The sequence below is a fragment of the Aspergillus luchuensis genome, chromosome 2 (genome assembly GCF_016861625.1).
Source record: "Aspergillus luchuensis IFO 4308 DNA, chromosome 2, nearly complete sequence".
Classification (NCBI taxonomy): domain Eukaryota; kingdom Fungi; phylum Ascomycota; class Eurotiomycetes; order Eurotiales; family Aspergillaceae; genus Aspergillus; species Aspergillus luchuensis.
The window spans coordinates 4,680,465-4,698,780 of NC_054850.1; the positions used below are offsets into that span (position 1 = coordinate 4,680,465).

At 49.7% G+C, this 18,316-nt stretch overlaps 10 protein-coding genes and 1 non-coding gene across 11 annotated transcripts; 4 read left to right on the top strand and 7 right to left on the bottom strand.

Moving 5' to 3' along the window:
* Positions 1 to 262: 262 nt before the first annotated feature.
* On the top strand, positions 263 to 1,905 carry AKAW2_21518S (uncharacterized protein; the record flags this gene model as incomplete). The annotated part of the gene is made up of 6 exons (XM_041686351.1): positions 263 to 305; positions 363 to 459; positions 525 to 676; positions 740 to 801; positions 857 to 1,222; positions 1,294 to 1,905. The coding sequence occupies 6 exons, from the start codon at positions 263 to 265 to the stop codon at positions 1,903 to 1,905; spliced, it is 1,332 nt and encodes a 443-aa protein (XP_041540344.1).
* Positions 1,906 to 2,352: 447 nt separating this feature from the next.
* On the bottom strand, positions 2,353 to 2,895 carry AKAW2_21519A (uncharacterized protein; the record flags this gene model as incomplete). Its single annotated transcript, XM_041686352.1, has 1 exon — positions 2,353 to 2,895. One exon carries the CDS (start codon positions 2,893 to 2,895, stop codon positions 2,353 to 2,355), a length of 543 nt encoding a protein of 180 aa, XP_041540345.1.
* Positions 2,896 to 3,425: 530 nt separating this feature from the next.
* Positions 3,426 to 5,406, bottom strand: AKAW2_21520A (uncharacterized protein; the record flags this gene model as incomplete). Its single annotated transcript, XM_041686353.1, has 6 exons — positions 3,426 to 3,972; positions 4,026 to 4,408; positions 4,467 to 4,690; positions 4,764 to 5,177; positions 5,228 to 5,279; positions 5,344 to 5,406. 6 exons carry the CDS (start codon positions 5,404 to 5,406, stop codon positions 3,426 to 3,428), a joined length of 1,683 nt encoding a protein of 560 aa, XP_041540346.1.
* A 1,503-nt stretch (positions 5,407 to 6,909) lies between these two features.
* On the top strand, positions 6,910 to 8,220 carry AKAW2_21522S (M20 family metallopeptidase; the record flags this gene model as incomplete). The annotated part of the gene is made up of 1 exon (XM_041686354.1): positions 6,910 to 8,220. The coding sequence occupies one exon, from the start codon at positions 6,910 to 6,912 to the stop codon at positions 8,218 to 8,220; it is 1,311 nt and encodes a 436-aa protein (XP_041540347.1).
* Positions 8,221 to 8,495: 275 nt separating this feature from the next.
* Positions 8,496 to 10,262, bottom strand: AKAW2_21521A (translation initiation factor eIF-2B subunit family protein; the record flags this gene model as incomplete). The annotated part of the gene is made up of 2 exons (XM_041686355.1): positions 8,496 to 9,960; positions 10,021 to 10,262. 2 exons carry the CDS (start codon positions 10,260 to 10,262, stop codon positions 8,496 to 8,498), a joined length of 1,707 nt encoding a protein of 568 aa, XP_041540348.1.
* A 314-nt stretch (positions 10,263 to 10,576) lies between these two features.
* AKAW2_21523S (GFA family protein) lies at positions 10,577 to 11,436 on the top strand (the record flags this gene model as incomplete). The annotated part of the gene is made up of 4 exons (XM_041686356.1): positions 10,577 to 10,888; positions 10,991 to 11,152; positions 11,222 to 11,342; positions 11,405 to 11,436. 4 exons carry the CDS (start codon positions 10,577 to 10,579, stop codon positions 11,434 to 11,436), a joined length of 627 nt encoding a protein of 208 aa, XP_041540349.1.
* Positions 11,437 to 11,534: 98 nt separating this feature from the next.
* Positions 11,535 to 12,251, bottom strand: YFH7 (phosphoribulokinase/uridine kinase family protein; the record flags this gene model as incomplete). Its single annotated transcript, XM_041686358.1, has 1 exon — positions 11,535 to 12,251. One exon carries the CDS (start codon positions 12,249 to 12,251, stop codon positions 11,535 to 11,537), a length of 717 nt encoding a protein of 238 aa, XP_041540350.1.
* A 628-nt stretch (positions 12,252 to 12,879) lies between these two features.
* On the bottom strand, positions 12,880 to 13,356 carry AKAW2_21525A (uncharacterized protein; the record flags this gene model as incomplete). The annotated part of the gene is made up of 1 exon (XM_041686359.1): positions 12,880 to 13,356. One exon carries the CDS (start codon positions 13,354 to 13,356, stop codon positions 12,880 to 12,882), a length of 477 nt encoding a protein of 158 aa, XP_041540351.1.
* Positions 13,357 to 13,433: 77 nt separating this feature from the next.
* AKAW2_21526A (uncharacterized protein) lies at positions 13,434 to 13,801 on the bottom strand (the record flags this gene model as incomplete). The annotated part of the gene is made up of 2 exons (XM_041686360.1): positions 13,434 to 13,439; positions 13,493 to 13,801. 2 exons carry the CDS (start codon positions 13,799 to 13,801, stop codon positions 13,434 to 13,436), a joined length of 315 nt encoding a protein of 104 aa, XP_041540352.1.
* Positions 13,802 to 14,885: 1,084 nt separating this feature from the next.
* Positions 14,886 to 15,844, bottom strand: AKAW2_21527A (uncharacterized protein; the record flags this gene model as incomplete). Its single annotated transcript, XM_041686361.1, has 2 exons — positions 14,886 to 14,899; positions 14,947 to 15,844. The coding sequence occupies 2 exons, from the start codon at positions 15,842 to 15,844 to the stop codon at positions 14,886 to 14,888; spliced, it is 912 nt and encodes a 303-aa protein (XP_041540353.1).
* Positions 15,845 to 17,528: 1,684 nt separating this feature from the next.
* AKAW2_t20033S lies at positions 17,529 to 17,619 on the top strand. Its single transcript has one exon. It is a non-coding gene; the product is annotated as a tRNA-Pro (tRNA).
* Positions 17,620 to 18,316: the final 697 nt, after the last annotated feature.

The window sequence follows — 18,316 nt, forward strand, 5'->3', positions numbered from 1 at the left end:
CATCTCAAAGTAAATCAGCGATTTCACTATTAGGATTTTTCAGAAACATGCTCTTGTCGGAGTATCCGCGCATAGCGCGCTTATCGAGATGCAGAGAACTTACATCCGACCCAACCCGCCAACCCCGCACGCGAGGCTGTCCATTTGCCCGTCATTGAGATAGCAGCTGGTCTTGCCTTCGTCAAAGGATCGACAGAATAATCTTCTACAGAAACCTTGGCAGAAACTCTAATAGCAGATAACGTAGCCGAAAGCCATTATCATGGCGGGAGATAAAGTCAAAGACATGCACGTTGCTATCGTCGGTACGTCGCAGTCACTCTCATACTCAACTCGCCGGATTTACCAATGATTGTCTCTAGGCGCCGGCATTGGAGGCCTTGCTCTGGCGATGGGACTACACAAGCAGGGCGTACCATTTACGGTCTACGAAGAGGAAGCTCAATATTCCACTGTCGGGTAAGTTTCGTTGCTTTGTCTTCCATCTGATCAGTTTCACGGTTTGCCTTTCTGACTGGCTATAGTGCCGGAATCGGGTTCGGAACCAATGGTGACTTGGCTTTGGATATGATTGAGGAGGGCTTCATTTCGAAATTCGAGCGCTTCTGTATAGGTAATAAGCCTGAAGATGCTCAGAATATCTTTTTTGAAGGGATGCTTCTAAAGAAGGGTCTTGGTATGCATATATTTCACTCCGGAACCAATCAGTGACCAAGTTGTTGATTGGCAAACACTGCAGGTCTCAAAGAGCCCTGGTACGGCAAATCATCATGGGGTCACCCGGACTATGTTCGCAGAGCTGTATGCCACCCTGGACACCCCCATTTCGAGTTCAGTCATGCTAATAATGAATCAGGCACACCGCAATGATGTCCTCCAAACAATGACCAGTTTCATACCAATTGAAAAAGTCCGCTTCAGCAAGCGCCTAACCAATATCACCCAGCATCCAAACAAAGTCACCCTAGCCTTCGCAGACGGCGACACCGCCGAGGCCAGTATCCTAGTCGGCGCAGATGGCATCAAGAGCGTTGTGAGAGAGCACGTGCTATCACCAATGTACCCCAGCCAGGTCAATCCAGTCTACGCCGGCTCGTATTGCTACCGCGGCGTGGTTCCCATTGCCGACGGCAAGGAGATCTTCGGCGACCTGACGGACGTGGCGAAGATGTACCTGGGTGAGAAGCGCTGTTGTGTTCATTACCTGATATCGGGCGGAGAGGTATGTTCGACTTGTTTGGTAGATTAGCCACATACCCCAGTTCACTTACCTACTCCCATCTTGGGAAACAGGAACTCAACTTCCTCCTCTGCGTAGCCGACGACAAACCCTGGGATCTTCCCAATGCCGTGACCCAGAAAGTGACCTACAAAACAATGATGTCCGACTTCAACGACCCAAGCATCGACGACCGCTTCCGCCGACTCCTCCGCAAAGCGAAACCCATCCGATGGGGTCTGTTCCACCACCGCTACACATCAACATATTACCGTGACCGCGTCGTGCTGTTAGGCGATAGTGCTCACGCTTCGCTGCCTTTCCAGGCTGCCGGTGCCGGTCAGGGACTTGAAGATGCGTTAGTACTCTCTAATGTGCTCGCTAAGATATATCTGAATGCTCCAGGTGGTGAGCCTTTGCAGCCGTATATCCGTGCCGGGTTTGCGGGGTATGATCAGGTCAGGAGACCTAGGGCTCAGAAACAGCTGGAACGGGCGCATGAGATGGCTACGATGCTTTATTATGAGCATCCTGAGACGGGGAAAGATATGTATAAGGTGTTGGGGAAGTTGCAGGCTGGGTGGTTTGAGTGGTTGTGGTTCCGTGATTTGGGGAGGGATGTAGAGGAGGCGGGGAGGGGGGTGGATGAGATTTTGGGGAGGGGTGGAGGTCGGTGTAAGATTTAGTGGATTGGGTAGGTTGGTTGGAGGGTGTTGAGAGAGAATAAGACTTTTGCTTGTGAGTTACCCGCTTGGTTAGTTATATTATAAGCTTGGTTCAGAAATCCTACAGTTATCAGTGCTTGTTAGCTGCGTGGATGAGAGGTTTCGGAAGAACAGCCAGCATACAAGCTCAGGGATATAGATTGTATGTCTTCGTTACCTTGTTGAGAGCATCAATCTACTAGAGAAACGATATTTTGTATAGTACATAAATTACTGCCTCCGAGGATAGCGCAGGTCCGCTACTCGGGCATCATATAGCCACATGCCGGGAGGTTAGTAGTTAAGGTGGATTAATCCGTTTTTTCTAGAAAGACTTTGCACTTAAGAAAAAATGTGTACTTCTTCAGATCATCTGACAATCATCACAATCACTGCCAGATTATAAATATCTCATCCTGGCATGCCAAGTTAGCCACCCGCTCCAGCTTCCCATTTCATTTCCGTGAAGCCTCCTGTTCTAGGAGGCCTGATTGGCACATTCAGGACTTCATCCGCTTTTAACTCTGTGACATACGATCCTTGAAGCTGCCGCGGCGCAGTAAGAAATAACTTGAACGTGCATAGTTCCAAGTGTTCCCTGGCCTTTTTCTGGTGGCGTGTCAATTTGATAAGCCACCGAAGCAACTCGTTTGCCTGCTCAGGCGTCTGCTCCTCAGCGAGGTAATATGACAAGCCGTCGATTATGCAAAAGACAACCGCCGTCGCTGGCAAAAGATCTAGGAAGCATTCAATCCATTGACAGACCGCCTCCATGTCGTCCCCATCGAATTCGCCCATCTTCGGAAGGGGAACAAGGTTGATATGCTTGAAGGAAGACAGAAGCTGTGACAGAAACTCGTTCGCCTCGGTTGTTGGAGAATTCATCTCTTTTCTGGTATCAACATGCTCGCCGCAGAAGAAATGGACCGCAGCTATTTGGTCCTTGTTATCGGAATTAGTGGCCCGCATCATGTCGAGCGTGTATACCACCTTGGCAGCAGTGAGACTCCATGGCGTTTGGAAATGGTTTCTAGGTGCGTTGAAGTTCACTGCCAAGTTACTGAAGGTTGGCGTAATGTAGTCTTTGGTTCGAGCACGGTTGATTCGTTGCGCTTCGCAGTCGGCCGCTCTGTTCCGTTCCTTGGTAGAAGCTTTGCATAGTTTCTGTTTTCTTGTATATAGCTGAGTATAGTAGGGTTTCCGACTATCAGAATGCGACGACCGATCCTAGTATATCTTCACCTTCGTTGTTAATAGCTAGTTTGGAGGTCGTGGAGTGGCGGCGGCAATTACCAGGGGCCAAAGTTGTGGGGAAAGGCAGTGAGGGCACAGGGCTTCTAAAGTGAAAAGGTCTGCTATAAAGTAATTAGGGTCTGAAAACCCATAGGAGGATGGACAGAGTTATCTCTGTATGCGACAGGCTCATTGTTCCCCAAATATGTCCTGAATAAATCATCCCAGTGCTAGCCCGGATGGATATGGCCGTCTACGTAGAGGGCTTGCTAGTTCCGCGGTGGGATGACAGGCAGCAAAATCCAGCTACTATCCCTACCCACCTCGACGTGATTCAGGCCTGCAAACTTGCTTGGGGCGCGATCCTCTGGATGCTGATGCGAAAACAAGCCCACACCCTGCGTATCGTGACCCGCAATCTCCAGCACGAGTGATTCTCCGGCTTCCAGGACCGTGGTTGTCGGCCACATTTCCACGTCAACTGGATACTTATCATCCTCTACCACCGGCAGCACATCAGAACGGGAGTAGCTGCGATATGGCAGGTAAGGGCGGTGCAAAGGATGTGTCTCGTCCACCTTGCGATGCGAAACACGCAGCCAACCCTTGACAACGGGAGCCGGATCGCCGACGGTACCCGTGTAGAACACTTCATTTCCCTCCTTGTCCAGCTTGCGCAGGGTGACGAAGATATCTATATCAGAAGGGGGTGCATTGTCAGGGTTGAGTCGAGAGGCGGAAATGGTTAAGTGTACGACGATATGCCCCGTAATCTCAATGGAAGAGCTGGACGTATAATGGAATTGGATAGGGTCCCTGTGCAGAAGTTAGACCACGAAGGTGATGAGTTCAGGAGAGGGATGACCTACCCATGGAGCGCATCGTAGGTACAGGTATTTGTCGTCTCAGCGGCTACGGTAGATAGAGTACGCTTCGGCGTAAGGAAAAACGTAGTATACTGTGTGTCGGGGATAGGCCAATCCGCCTCAGGGCGACCCGGCTGATCTAACTCATTCGTGGGATCGGAATCCTTGTTCCGCAGAGTGAGATAGACCCGGGGCTGGGTAGTCTTCCAGCCCGCATGGTCGTCATCTCTCAAGAAACAATCCAGAAACGACCGTTGCAGCTCCGCCGATTGCTCCCAGTAAAAGGGTAAGTCATGTCGGCCAACGACGAAGCGTAGAAACTTGTATCGAGAAGACGCTCGCATCCATCCGACCACATTTCCACGCAAGTGCAGCAAAATACCACCCTAGCGCCTAGATGTGAGTACACGCTCGTATTCATAGCAGGCCTCGTTGCTGGCTTACCCAGTTGGCTACACTGAGAACAGGGACTTTGACATCCTCAACAGCAAACACTCGAGACTTGTTTTGCCCATCGTCCGCGAACGGATACCGGACGGTGTTGTCGGTCAAGCCAGCCAGGCTTTGAGCTCGGGTCTCCGAATCCAAGTCCCCTTCGAGAGTCGGGTCACCCCAGCGACCGGGAGTGCCATATTGGTTGGGCAGTACTTGCCGAGACCACCATATCCCTGTACGATCCCAAACCGCCAGCGCAATCAATATCGAAGAACTCGTGACACACCAAAGGGGGTGCTGACCGACCTATAAATTGGTCCGCGAGGATGCCACCATGACGAACAGCCTCTCGGTTATAGTCACTGAAGCCCTCCCAAGGAATAATCGCGGCCAGCCCCTTGGGTCTGCGAGCGGCCACACTCCACTGCGTTGCGGCGTAGTAGCTGACCCCCAGCAGGCCGACCTTGCCGGTCGACCGTTCCTGCTCAGCAGCCCACTCGATCACGTCAAAGAATGTCTCACTGGTTCCACGGGACAGAACGTCTAACTGCCCTGGACTTTGCCCAGTTCCTCTCTCGTCTACTCTCAAGACGATGTAGCCCCGCTGAGTCCAGTACCCTGGGTCGGGGGTTTCCCACGCTGAATGGGCAGATTTGTGCTGTGGGTTCACTTCATCGAAGCTACTTCGATTAAAGACGGAATACGGAACGTCTTTTCCATCTAATTTATGTTAGCGATGCATTGGGTTACTTGCTAGCAGCTATACGAACAGGGACCATAGGTTGCGATCACCGGGTAGGTTTGCGAGCCGAATGGCGGCGTCTTTGGGGAGAAAGACGTTGGCGCGGAGGACTCCTTCGCCAGAGGTTTTCAAGGGAATGTCGACATTCTTCATGAAGACATAGGGGTATGTCTCGCGGTCGGTCTGTAGAAATTGGTTAAGGGTCATCTCGGATGATATACTCTTATGCTCAATATTCAGGGGACGAGGAGATAGGGTGGCTAAAGGAAGTCTACCATCTCAAAAACGAATACCCGAATATATAGTTGATGAAAGAAAGACCGAGCGTGGAAAGGCGGGGGAGGTACTAGCCTCGGTTATGATCTACTTTCTCCTGCGTCCGACCTTGCATCCCGTTCAAACGAAGGACACTATCTGTTTCCTTGAGAGAGACGCAAACTCAAAATGCTTGCTCCAGTGACCTCCAGATCTGTATATGCGATCAATGCATGACTAGCTGGAAAGGGCATATGTGATATTAGCAATACAGCACTGTAGATATATGATGAGTCATTACTATGCTTAAAGGTGTATTATGATTATTTTAAGAGATACAAATAGTATGGACATATGATATAAAATCGTATAATAGTCTTTCTAAAAGCTATGTTTCAAATCGTATAAGAATTCTTGTCTTCATTTTACCGATAACTTCTCACTCTCTAGGAGCAAAATGACCACGATGAACTTTAAAATGCACCTGCAGATCGCAAAACATCAGTACGTACAGTGAACATCTCAATCGAAGACCAATTTCATGATCGCAGAATGATCGGAACGCCCTATACATACGGGGGTTCGGGGCTTACAGCTCGGCGTTCGGGAGCAGAAGTCTAAACATTGTCTGAGCGGAGGTCGGGGAACCAGATGTCCGATGCATTTCAATCGGTTGCTTCTTGTTCGTGACCGGCGTTGCGGTGCCGAAACTCCTGCCTGCATTAAAGGGATTCGGACTTCGGTATCAGCCATTCCGTGCACTCATCAGCAGTTTCTGGCGCCTTTGCTCGCAATAATATCAGCGAGACGTGCTATCTTCTTCTACTTCAATTCTTGCTTCTTCCTGTTGGTCGGGATCGTTGATTGTAATCCTTGGTACTTTTGGGCTTTGCATTCAACTGCCTTTATCCCTTTTCCTAGTCAGAGTATTCTCCCTTTGTTCCTCCCTCGTCCTTTTATGCGCGTATGGTGTAGTAGTGTAAGATCGAGCTTGGTTATCGATAAGCGAGTGCTAATGCGGAGTGACAGCGGCAAAAAAATGTGGGGTAAGCGGTGAGGCATAGCTTTAAAACCATCAAGATGACATTGATAGAACATACTTGATTATGCGTAACATTTGGTCAGCGAGTCTGTAATTTTCGAGTAGAAGTGAGTCAATACAGACAATTTATCAGTTCTATGAGGGAGTAAAACATTACAATCAAAATACCTTACAATGTTTAGTCTCCGCTCTGTATACACCCCACCGATCCGCCGTTAGTCACATCAAAGACTAAGATCACTTCTCCAAAACACGCAATCTCAGCCCGCCATCTTAGTGACAAAACTAGAGCAATTACGGACTAGTTAGCTTCATCAAACACCAGCTTAATCTAACATGCATCTCTTTCCTTTTACCACAACCGATTCATACTTAATAACCCACCATTAATCAACAGCCCATTTACAACTAACATGACTCACTCCACCACCACCACCATCTCATCCCTGCTCTCCTCCACCCCCCTAGACCTCACCCCCTACGAAGTCCTCTACAAACACTTCCACGCGCACCCCGAACTCTCCCGACAGGAGAAACACACCTCAGAATATCTCGCCGCGCATCTCACCCAACTCGGTGTCTTCGACATCCACACCCACATCGGCGGGTACGGTCTCGCCGGCGTCTTCCGCAATGTCAGCAATAACAACACCAACCAAGAAGAAGGGGAGGAGGCCAAACGCCACCAAACCGTCCTGCTCCGCGCAGACATGGACGCCCTCCCGGTAAAGGAGCTAACCAACCTGCCCTACGCCAGCACCATCACCATGCGCGACACAGAAGGCAACGACCGACCCGTCATGCACGCCTGCGGCCACGACATGCACATGACCTGTCTCCTCGCGGCAGCCAAGACCCTCGTCAAGCTGCGGGACGCATGGAGCGGGACGCTGATCGTGCTATTCCAGCCGGACGAAGAGCGCGGAGGCGGCGCACAAGCCATGGTCGACGACGGGCTTTACTCGCGCATCCCGGTGCCGGACGTAGTCCTTGGCCAGCATGTCATGCGCATGCGGGCGGGGAGTGTCGCGTCCCGCGAAGGGGCGATTATGGCGGCGGCGGATAGTATGAAGATTACGGTGTTTGGGCGGGGCGGACATGGGTCGCAGCCGCATCAGACGGTGGATCCGGTGTTGCTTGCGGCGCATATTGTGGTGAGGTTGCAGAGTATCGTGAGTCGGGAAATTAATCCGGCGGATTTGGCGGTGGTGACGGTGGGGAGTTTGCAGGCGGGTCAGACGGAGAATATCATTGCGGATCGGGCGGAGATTGGGGTGGATTTTAGGTCTGTGAAATTGGAGGTTAGAGAGCAGATTATTGAGGGCATTAAGAGGATTGTGCAGGCCGAGTGTCTGGCTAGTGGGTCGCCGGTGAAGCCGGTGTTTACCCCGACGAGGAGGTTTCCGCCTACGGTTAATGATGGGGATGTGGCTAGGAGGGTTGCGGAGACGTTTGCGGGGCATTTTCAGGATTTTGATCCTGATGTGGCCAGGACTAATATCGCCGAGGACTTTAGTTCCCTTGCTACTTGTCGGGGTATTCCGAGCTGTTTTTGGTTGCTTGGGGGTGTGGATCAGGGGGTTTGGGATAGGGCTGAGAAGGAGGGCAAGGTTGAGGAGATTCCGGGGAATCATTCAGCCCTGTTTGCGCCGGTGGTGCAGCCGACGTTGAGGACGGGGGTTGATGCCTTGTGTTTGGCTGCGTTGACTTTTTTGGGGAAGTAATGTAGATGGAGTAGTTACCACGGTTATAGAGAATGGCTACATATATCCTCGACTTAGTAGGCGGATAGAATCTGTTTGCTCTGTCAAAAGGGGAGGTGGGGACTCTTCCTGCAGAGGATAGACAAAATGAGTTATGTGAGCAGAAGCCAGTGTTCGAATTCTCGAATAGGGAGCATGCTGGCCTATATGTATATTATGGGTACATTATAGTAAAAATCATTAGTATATCTCAGTCCATCACTATCCCGTTCCTAAACCCATTCACCATGGCAGCTTCACAAATCCTCAAAAAACCTATTAACCGTCTCTCCTAGCTGTTTCGACCTCTCCCGAATGCGACTCTCATCCATAACGCCCTCTTCGCTAACAAACGCATCGACCATATACAACGGCACCCATTCGAAGTAGGTATTCTTCACCTCGACCGTCGACGACCCCTCTGCATCAGCCTCCTTCATGCCGTCTTCGAGCACCCGTACGGCTTTGACGCCATCGTTGCGCCAGGCACTGATGACCTCCATCGGATCGTTGTCTTCATGATGATCATCTTCAATCATGCTCCCGACACAGTTGATCTTCTCGAGGTCGCTGAGAACAGCGATCTGGGCACTAGGACTGACGTGTTTTGTGCAAAGCACAGCTGGTAATGACCCCGTCTTGTTGCTCACTCCCTTTGTGCTGGATATCCGGTCGGCACCGAGAAGTAGCAAATCCACGTCGGCGGCAGCCAAAGCGGCAGATGCGTCTGTGTATATCTTCACTTTCAGTTCTTTACCGGGGGTGTCCAGGAACCGTGATTTGAAGTGGCTGACGATGGATGAGCCTATACTAGTGCCTTCAAATAGTGGCCGCGACTCGAGAATGCGAAGTTCCAGCTTTCGGATGTCCAGCGATGCATACGCTTCCAAGATGCTGTCCCGGATAGTTGAGCTAGCCGAAACAGTCAAAATGGTAAGTTTATCCAGCGCCTCCCCATGATGAAGGAACTTGAATCGAATGTAATTTGCAAAAGCATCCTTCACTTGCGTTTGACGACTCTTCCGACACTTGAGATGATGATCGAGCACATTCAGGACCCGCTCCAACTTATGCTGCGAGTTTGTCTGCTCGTCCACAAGTATGTCCTTTACCTCATCTAGAACGGCAATCAGAGCATTCATCGTCGAGGCGCCCATACTTTCTCGACCATTCTTGATAAGATGCCACGCTGCCATGCGAACAGTTTTCCACCATCCCTCACTATTGATCTCGTCTTGCGTCTGAACAATGAAATCCCGGAAGGCCACTAGCGCGATAGCGGTCAATTCCTGCGCTCCGCTCTCGTGGTCGCTTCGTAGACGCTCTAGACCCAGTGAAAGCGCCTTGGCTGCGCGCTCGCTCAATTCTCCTTCGAACCAGACTCGTCGCAAAGAGTCTTTTAGACGCGGGACAATCTCCAAGTCTTCCCTGTCCAGCACCGATTGTGGATCGTACCAGTCCCATCCCTCGTGCTCCCAGTCTATCTTGATAGCGCTTTCGCCTTTTCCTCCCTCTGATGGGTCTTTCAGCTTGAAAGCAAAAGGATGAACGGTCCATTCGCGATTGACAGATCGATCTTCAAAGGTGAATGGCTTCCCTGTGCGCCAGTGGATGAGTGAAGACTGGTCGAGGGAGGTTTCTTCGGCCAATTCGCGCCACGCTGCTTCGATGGGAGAATTGTCGTTGCGACTTATGCTGCCAGAAATCGGGGCGAGATGATGGCTACGTCGCGACAATCAGCAAAAACTGCAGCAATTAAAGAATGTAACGGGGCAAACGAACCTGTACGTCCGCACTTTATCACTGCGCTTGAAGAGCGCAACAACAGGTTTCTCAGACGGACCCTTGGGAAAATGGAAAATAAATGAAGAAACGACAGCGCGCTTCTCAAGCTGCGACCCGTGAGGCTGTTCCTTGTGCGACATTGTGAATGTGCTGGATAAACTACGCCTGGTGATGCTATTATGTACGCTGCGGCATGTAAAAAGCGGAGCGAAAGAATAAGCCTTTCGGCTGATCAGCATACGGCGCGAGGCGATCGCCGTTTCTTGTCAGAATAAAAAGAAGAAATGAAAGAGTAGACAGTCGGGGAAATATAAAAGATGGCACAGACGGTCGTAGAGAGTGTCAGCTGATCGGGTAGCTGCCGAAAAGAAATGAGGGGATTCATTCGGTCATGGTCACATCACGCTATCGCTGCAGACACTCAGTCTTACGACGGATATCGAGGGCTGATATAGCTTGCGCCATGGTCAGCAACCTGCTCTTATAATTTATCCATTATTATTTCGTATCTTTGATAAAGAAAAGATAACTTCACCCAATTGCTCAAGATAACATGTCCGCGCCGATCACGAGTATCTTTTCTCGCCGGGGTTGTAGTACAGCAGTGACGTCAACATTCGTCAGGCGCATCGCTCTATACAACAAGCCCAGGAGTCTGAGTTATAATATCCTCAACAATAACACAAACTCGATTACTGCACAAAACCCACCAAACAGTGTTTCTTCCTACCATCAATCCCATTACCACCTAACCAAAATGCAATCCTATCCCGGTTCCTGCTTCTGTCATAAAATCACCTATAACCTTAACCTCTCGTCTCCAGACGACGCCCGCACGTCCCTCTGCCATTGTCGCAGCTGCAAGGTTAGCCTAGCCAGACTGCTCCATGGTTATGATCTGCGATCTATAAATAAATGTTATCCACAAGGTGCTCAATTGACTAACAAATACCTCCCCGGATTATAGAAAGCTTTCGGAACAAACTACGGTCTAACCGCCAAGGTCCCCAAGGATGCTCTTCAGATCACATCTGGCACGCTGAAGGAGTATGTGGGCGATAATGGGTCTGGGAGTATGATCCATCGCGAGTTTTGTGGGGATTGTGGGAGTTATATTTGCGAGTATGGGGTAGGTTCTGTCTCTTTGAGGTGGTTGGCGGGTAGTGCAGCAAGTGGTTTGCTAACGGGGATTGTGTAGGATGCGGTCAAGAATGATTTTCGGTATATTTGTGTAGGGACATTGGATGATCCGGAGGTGTTGCCGCCCAAGGGGGAGTTCTTCTGTCAGAGTAGGGTTCGTTGGATGCCTGAGATTCCGGGTGAGTAACTACTTGTAGTCGGTCTAGTTCTCTTGGTGGGTGATAACTAATTCGGCGCATAGATGTTTTCCACAAAAGCAAGATCAAGGAGTGATGGGTTTTCTCCGGTATTTCCCCGAATCTAGCTTCCTTTCTATGAAGCTGTCTTATTATGAGCAACTTGTACCCTAGATATGTACACTAGATGATATCTTATGCGATTTCCGTCACACTCTTAACCACCATATCCGGCCGTATCAGTTTTTCCTGGATATGCAGCGCATTCAAGTAGTCATTACTGTCCACACGACGGAAGCCATCTTCCAGCGTCTTCTCAATCCCCGCACTGACATGTCGTCTGGCAACTCTTCCCCTGGCTTCTTGCAAGTCTGCATCGACGAATATGCGATAGTCAACCAAATGTGACACATCACGCCAGTGTTCTTCGTTTAATAGGAGATAATTGCCTTCGATGATAATAATCGAGGCATCGCTTGTGACAGTCATGCCGTTCTCAACGGGGTCTTTGGCCTCGTGATCAAATGACGGTGCATATAACACAGCAGCGTCAGATGATGAGTCTCCGTCTGATGGAAACGGAGTAGAATCTGCCCATTGTCGTAGCTGTTGAACAAACGTAACGAAACGCACTGCGTCAAAGGTCCACGGTGCACCACGCCGGATGTATGCCTCTTCACGGTTAGGAAGAGCATCCAATGCCGCCCGCGACAAGTGGAAGCCGTCCATGGAAATGAGGGCTATTTTGTTTGGTTGTGACTCGGCCTTTCGGAGTTGTTGAGCGACAGCTGAAGCTGTGGTGGTCTTGCCAGAGCCTGGTATTCCAGCGATAGCAACGAGAAGTCGCTTCTTGTCATTCTTGCGAGCTTCTTGCTGGATTGCATCTGCAATCCGAATGTATTCTGCTTCCATCTGTTCATGTATCAGCCAGCTCGATGGTGAAGCGAACGGTAACGGCAACTAACCTTAAACCGCCCTCGTGCACCCAGTTGTAAATAGAAGTCAAACAAAAGTTCAGACTGCTCTTGTAGAGACTACATCTCTAAATATGTACCACGGTACCTTGTGGCGGGGGAATCGGCTGACAGTGCTCCGACGACTGCTAGCGATGGCGCATGTTGAAATCAAGTATCCGAGGTAAGTCAAATCAGTTGTTGCGGGGAGTTACTAGTTTCAAATTCGATTAGTACAATCATACACTTGCAAATTTCTTTTGTTTGATGTGGAGGCAGTGTTTTGGTCCGCGTTGGATATCCGCCGTGAAGGAACAGTGGCAAATCGTGCATGCCCTGAATATACTACTCTCCGTCCGAATCCCGCATACGGAAATGTACGGTTTGTGATCAGTCATCTGGAGTCCAAGTGTCACTCCCTTGAGCAACCTTCTGCTAGTCTTCCCCCGCATGTGGGGTGACTGGACGATAGAGCTATCTAAGACACGTGCCTATCTTATCGGCCGGACATAATCTATCGTGACGATAAGAGAAGAGCTGTGTAGAAAGACCAAAGTAACTTCATTCACTCGTGATTCATTAAAAAGTCAACTCGCCAACAGCCGGGGCGAGGAATTTACGATCTCAACGTGGCGGGAACGCGACTTGGTTGACCGCTTCGGTGGTTTTGGCAAAGGTGCCACATAGAAGCACAGTATCTGCTGATCCAAGCAATGCGAGCAGCGCGGTCTCTGCTGATCGCAAACAACACCCCATGTCTGGCATGCCTTGCAAGGATAACTATGCTCGTTTCCAGAGGACTGTTCCCGCAGTCCTGTGTCGCATTCTCCAGTGGTAGACAAACCACCTCTCGCTGTGCCAGCACATCCGTTCGTCTTTGTGGAGGCACCGTTTGTCGCTTTGGGGTGATTCGCGGGATCCGCAAGGGCATCGTGGGTCCCAGACCCGGCGATCATCCACACCGACCAGAACCATTGCGCAAAGCGCTTCAGAATGCAGTCTCCCCCCATGTGGCTTTTCCTGGTGAGATCGTAGTTCACCGAACTTTCAGCCGGCTGTGCCATTGTGTTCGACATCGTGTCTAGTTGTGTAGTATCTTCGTACCGCTAATCGACTGGCGAGTGGTCGGGCGGGGTGCTGGTCAGATCTTAAATCATTAGCCTCCGCAACTTCATGACGATGCCAGTTGAAAGCGCATACCTGAGACTGCCCTTTCTGGCGCAGAGAAAATAGACGTTTATGGTCACTGTCGCTGTACTTGAACCATTCCTGTCGACTAACAGAGTTCTCTGCAAGCGGAGGGAGATCGCTCTGGTACTGCAAGAGAAGCGTACCCGCGCGACCTGCTAACGACGAAATCTTTCCATAGGTTGAAATGGTAGGGCAAGAAGAACGCGGAAGCGGGTTTCCAACTTCTGAAGAAGAATCCGCGTCTGAACAAAAAAAGAAAGACAATAACACGAAGGGAGAAAGGATCCGAGCACCGTTATAAGAAAAACCCCGCGCCATCGGAATGCCAACACACGGTCCTCCAGGACACGGAGGCCCAGACTTGGAGTGACCCCTGTCACCGGGTCCTCATCACCCAAATTGTATGGATCGACATTACGTCACCTGAGTGGTGCCACGGTTCGTCGCTCTGATATGTGCAGTTCCCACTCAGCCGTGAAGACATCCTGGTCGTGGCGCCATAATAAGTCTCGGCTATAGGGGAAGAATCCTGGCATAGTGCTTGCTTGATAGATTAGTCTGCGCTCTATGGAAACACGATCGGAGTCCGAGCCAAGTTGATATTTAATGTCCACGTAAGTGCCGGAAGATAAGCAGAGAAACTCCTCGCGATTCGTCGCCTGACATGGTCGGTGATTAATTGAATTTTGTGTCATCCAGGTACCTCCTCCGAGCAAGCGACTGACCGTCTGACATCCGCAGGGACAGCTGGGCTGATCTACTTCCCTTGCAGCTGGCTAATCCGGTTTCAACCTAGTCTTCCGGCCCGAAAAGAATATTGAAGACGAGGTAAAATAAGAAAAGAGAGCCACATTATCAGCTATACACATCAGCCAACGACATATTCTAGCGACGTCCTCGGCCCCGATCTTTGCGGGAACGCGGTGAAGTGCTATGCTCGTCTGGGTTTGATCTCTGATCTTTAGATCCCCTGGTTCGTGAGTTTGAAGGTGTGACTCTACCCCCTCTGGTCCCTCTTTGCTCCCCACGCGCACGCCTAGATTGCCCGCTGATTGGCCTTCCCCTATGTTGCGACGACTCTCCTCTCCCAAGCGACATGTTCGATGTGGCGGTTGGTCGATTGTCCCCGGACCGAGTAGATTCAGCTCGTTGCAAAAATCTTGATTGTATCTCCTGGATAAACTGCCCAGGTAATGATTGCCACGTTGTTCTTGCGGTGATTTTTTTGGCCGTCGCAACATAACTGTGGGAGAATATCTGCCATAGATGTTCCATGTAGTCATCATTAGAGTATGGTCGTGGATAGTAAGGATCATTTTCCATGAATGCCTTGGCAGCTTGCTGAACACCCGCCGTGTTCATTGTGATTGAAGTGCAGGCATCGAAATCTAGAAGCCACAGGCTAACCATACGTTTCTTGAAATTGGGCGATGTGTTAGTGGTTTGTTCAAAGGTGCTAGTACCTGGACACAGGCGTTGAATATCTGGGAAATGCATCTCTCTCCGGACAGCGTTCTGATCGATTGGTGAACTTCCGAGGACAAACTCCACATCCATAGCATCAATTTTCGCATGCCAATGGAGGACTGCTAGAGCATCAGCCATACCCCTGGCGTACTCATCCGCATCAAGCTTGATATCTTGGATCTGGTCGACATGTAATTTGTAATTGCGCAGAGAAAAAAACATACTACCGCCTGGTCGTGAGGACCCGAACCGCTTCCGACCTAAAAGTAGACGGATAAGACAGTCCTTATTCAGGGGATCACTTTTCGCCACTTGGGCATTGTTCGGATTGCAGAAAATGTCGATGAGGGCATGCCTCACTGGCTGGGGCAGAGGCATGATTCGTTCCATACAGAGAATTTCCCGGGGTCGTCTTGTGAATGTGGGCTCATTCGGGAAGAGGTGTAGGTTTTCCGTCCAGAACTCTGAATCTTTGCTAGCAAACCATGATACTCGAGGTACTTCGACAGGCCCCGGTATATTTCCCAATCTATCAAAACTTTGCTGGACTTTGAGATGCATAGCATAGTTATTCCAGAGTTTATCCGTACGGTCGACAATGAGGACCTTGAACGCCCAAGGTGTTCCTGGCTGCTCGAATATCTTACCGATCGAGCCGGTTCCAATCTCCCGAAACGGACTTTTCAAACCGACGGCAGCTTGCTGACGCTCTGCAAAAGAGGAGGAGGTAGATATAACAGACCTAGTGGAGAGGAGCCGTTGTAGTTTTTCTTGTGGTGTCTCATTCTCTTCCCTCAGAAGCTTGTCTTCAAGCTGGAGATTCTGTTGTAAAGCATCGGCAAAAGAACTTGTCCACGAACTGTCAGTACCCTGGAGTTCCCGACGGTCAGACATGTTGAAGGATGTTATATAAGACGCTGAACTAATCCGATGATAACACTCTAAGAACGAGACTGGTATGAGAATGAACTATGATGGTCACGAGAGATGAAGAGATCGCTCAGTTGGGAAGATGGTAAGAGAAACACGAAAGTCCAACGCGTTAGATGTCAGTGTAGTTTTTTCGAGAGAGATACAAAAGAAACAGTGAATGCTGAATTTGATTGAATTCACTATATCAGTGCCTCGACACCTGATTCTTCATTTTTCCTCCTCCACTAAGTCAATAAACTTTCGAGCCAGACACAATCGTTCTTCAGGGCCTATAATACAACATGCACGTATTATCTGCTCACTAGATTCCAAGTATTGACTTCGAAAATCCTTCCACATCTTGGCCATGGGCCGAGGATAAAATGGATCATTCCGCCAGTAAGCACTGACAGCTTGCCGGACACCATCGATATCCATTGACATAGAGCGGCATAAGTCAAAATCCAGCATCCATAGTGAGTGCTCCCCTAAAACGTTTTTGATATTGCCTTGTCCAGGTGAAGGAGCCAGTACAAACTCGATATCATTCCCGTCGATTTCACCAAGCCAATGAAGGGTAGCTAGAGCCTCTCCCATCATACTCGCGTAGGTCTGCATATCGTGCAGGGGAACACCGAGATCTTCCATTTGATCCTCATGTAGAGGGTAGTTTCGTAACGAGAACGCGCTGAATCTGGGTGTCCGTTTTACCTCAGTTCTCTGTGTTCGCCTTCGGCCTAGATACGGCCTTATGAGGCAGTCTTTGTTGGCCACGCTTCCTAAAATCTCCTCTTGAAGCTTTGGGTGGCAATATCTCTTCACCAGAAGCTTTCTGACTTCTTCCGGAAAGGGGGGGATGTGATCTGAGATTATGGCGTTGCAGGGTTCATAGTTGTTCGGGAACATGCGGATATTATCGTTCCACCACGGATCGTTCGCTGTCAAGAATCGGTGGCATTTTGGAATATGGACTTGATACCTGTTCGCCAGAGAGCCACTGTCTCTTCCAGCTTTGATTCCGTTTAGTCTTTCAATGCTGTCTAGAGCTCTTTGGTGCATGACATAGTCATTTGGCAGGGATCTTTCTGGTCCACCGTCCTCGCGCTTGATGGCTGGGCCATTCCCTTGGGCCCAAACTGTGCCGCAAAAGCCTGCTCCGATGCAGCGATATTGTGGTTCTGTCTGATGTTCAGTCATTGTGGGGTTGTTGGTTGTGATGGAAAGAATGGATTTTCAATTAGAGATGCTAGTCATTACACTATAAGCATGTCACGACGTCATGATAACATGGGTCGAAGCGTAAGAATGAGGTATTGATTGGAAAAGATAGCACAACATACACCCGACTTTTCATGTACCGTACAACGGCGGACATTCAGTTTTGTGGCTGGAACTGATTGGTTCGGTGTTGAAGATACACCTCTCAACTGGACGACTATGTTATGGGAGGAGAGGCTGGTTTGCTAAACTACTCACGCTATTTAAATAGCACTTACGCTGCTTATTGTCACAGGCGGTTGGTGCAATGGGTCGAGGTATGCCAGGAGAGGTCTATTTCGCTCATGTGTCCTAAGTATCTCTAGATGATCAAGACTCTTAACTGGATTGCTAAGAATGCCTTTTTGCTTCCAACTATACCATTAAATAATGCAAAAAAACATATCAAGCCCGGGTGGTCTAGTGGTATGATTCTCGCTTAGGGATACAAACCCAAGCATATCTGCGAGAGGTCCCGCGTTCGATCCGCGGCTCGGGCCTTGAATCATTTCTTTTTTGCTTTTTTATCTATCATCTGCTTTCTCTTCGCGATTATTTTTACACAATGTGTGTGTTAGTCGCACCTTCGGTCGGTCGCTTGGGGTGGACTTTCATCAGTATACATGCTCTGGATCGCATGCTTGGCCAGGCTAGCCCATTAGTCCAACCAGCTTGGGTCATGTGCTACTGAAAGAGTGGTAAACAACACACAGCTCTTCGGACCCATCCGAAGATACAGTAGCTATTTCTCCTTCAGCTATCGATCGATTTCAATGAATCACCGGCTCCTCCCAATCTCAGAAGAAGCCCATATTCCTCCCCTGGCATCGGTACCAGGTTATTAGAACGCCCCCAGAATACATCTGCCATGGTCTAAAATTAGGTTTGGCCGTACCTTATCAGGCCACCCGCCCCATGAATCCCTGTACTATCAACCAAGGACAACCATGTCAAATCAACCAACAGACTTCAGCTGAGGCCCGATGACAGACACAAAATCGAGCACGCTCCCCTGTAGCCACTTGAAGGTTCACTGGTGATCCCATGACTTCACTACTTTTGTCGTGAATATCTAAAGTTACCAGTCTACCCCGCGAATTGAGCCTAGGTTATGGATTATCGCTTGATGTCAAGACTTGATGGTTTGGAGGTTGCTTGCACGCTATTTAAGTTGCCTGTGATGGCGAATTTTGGCTG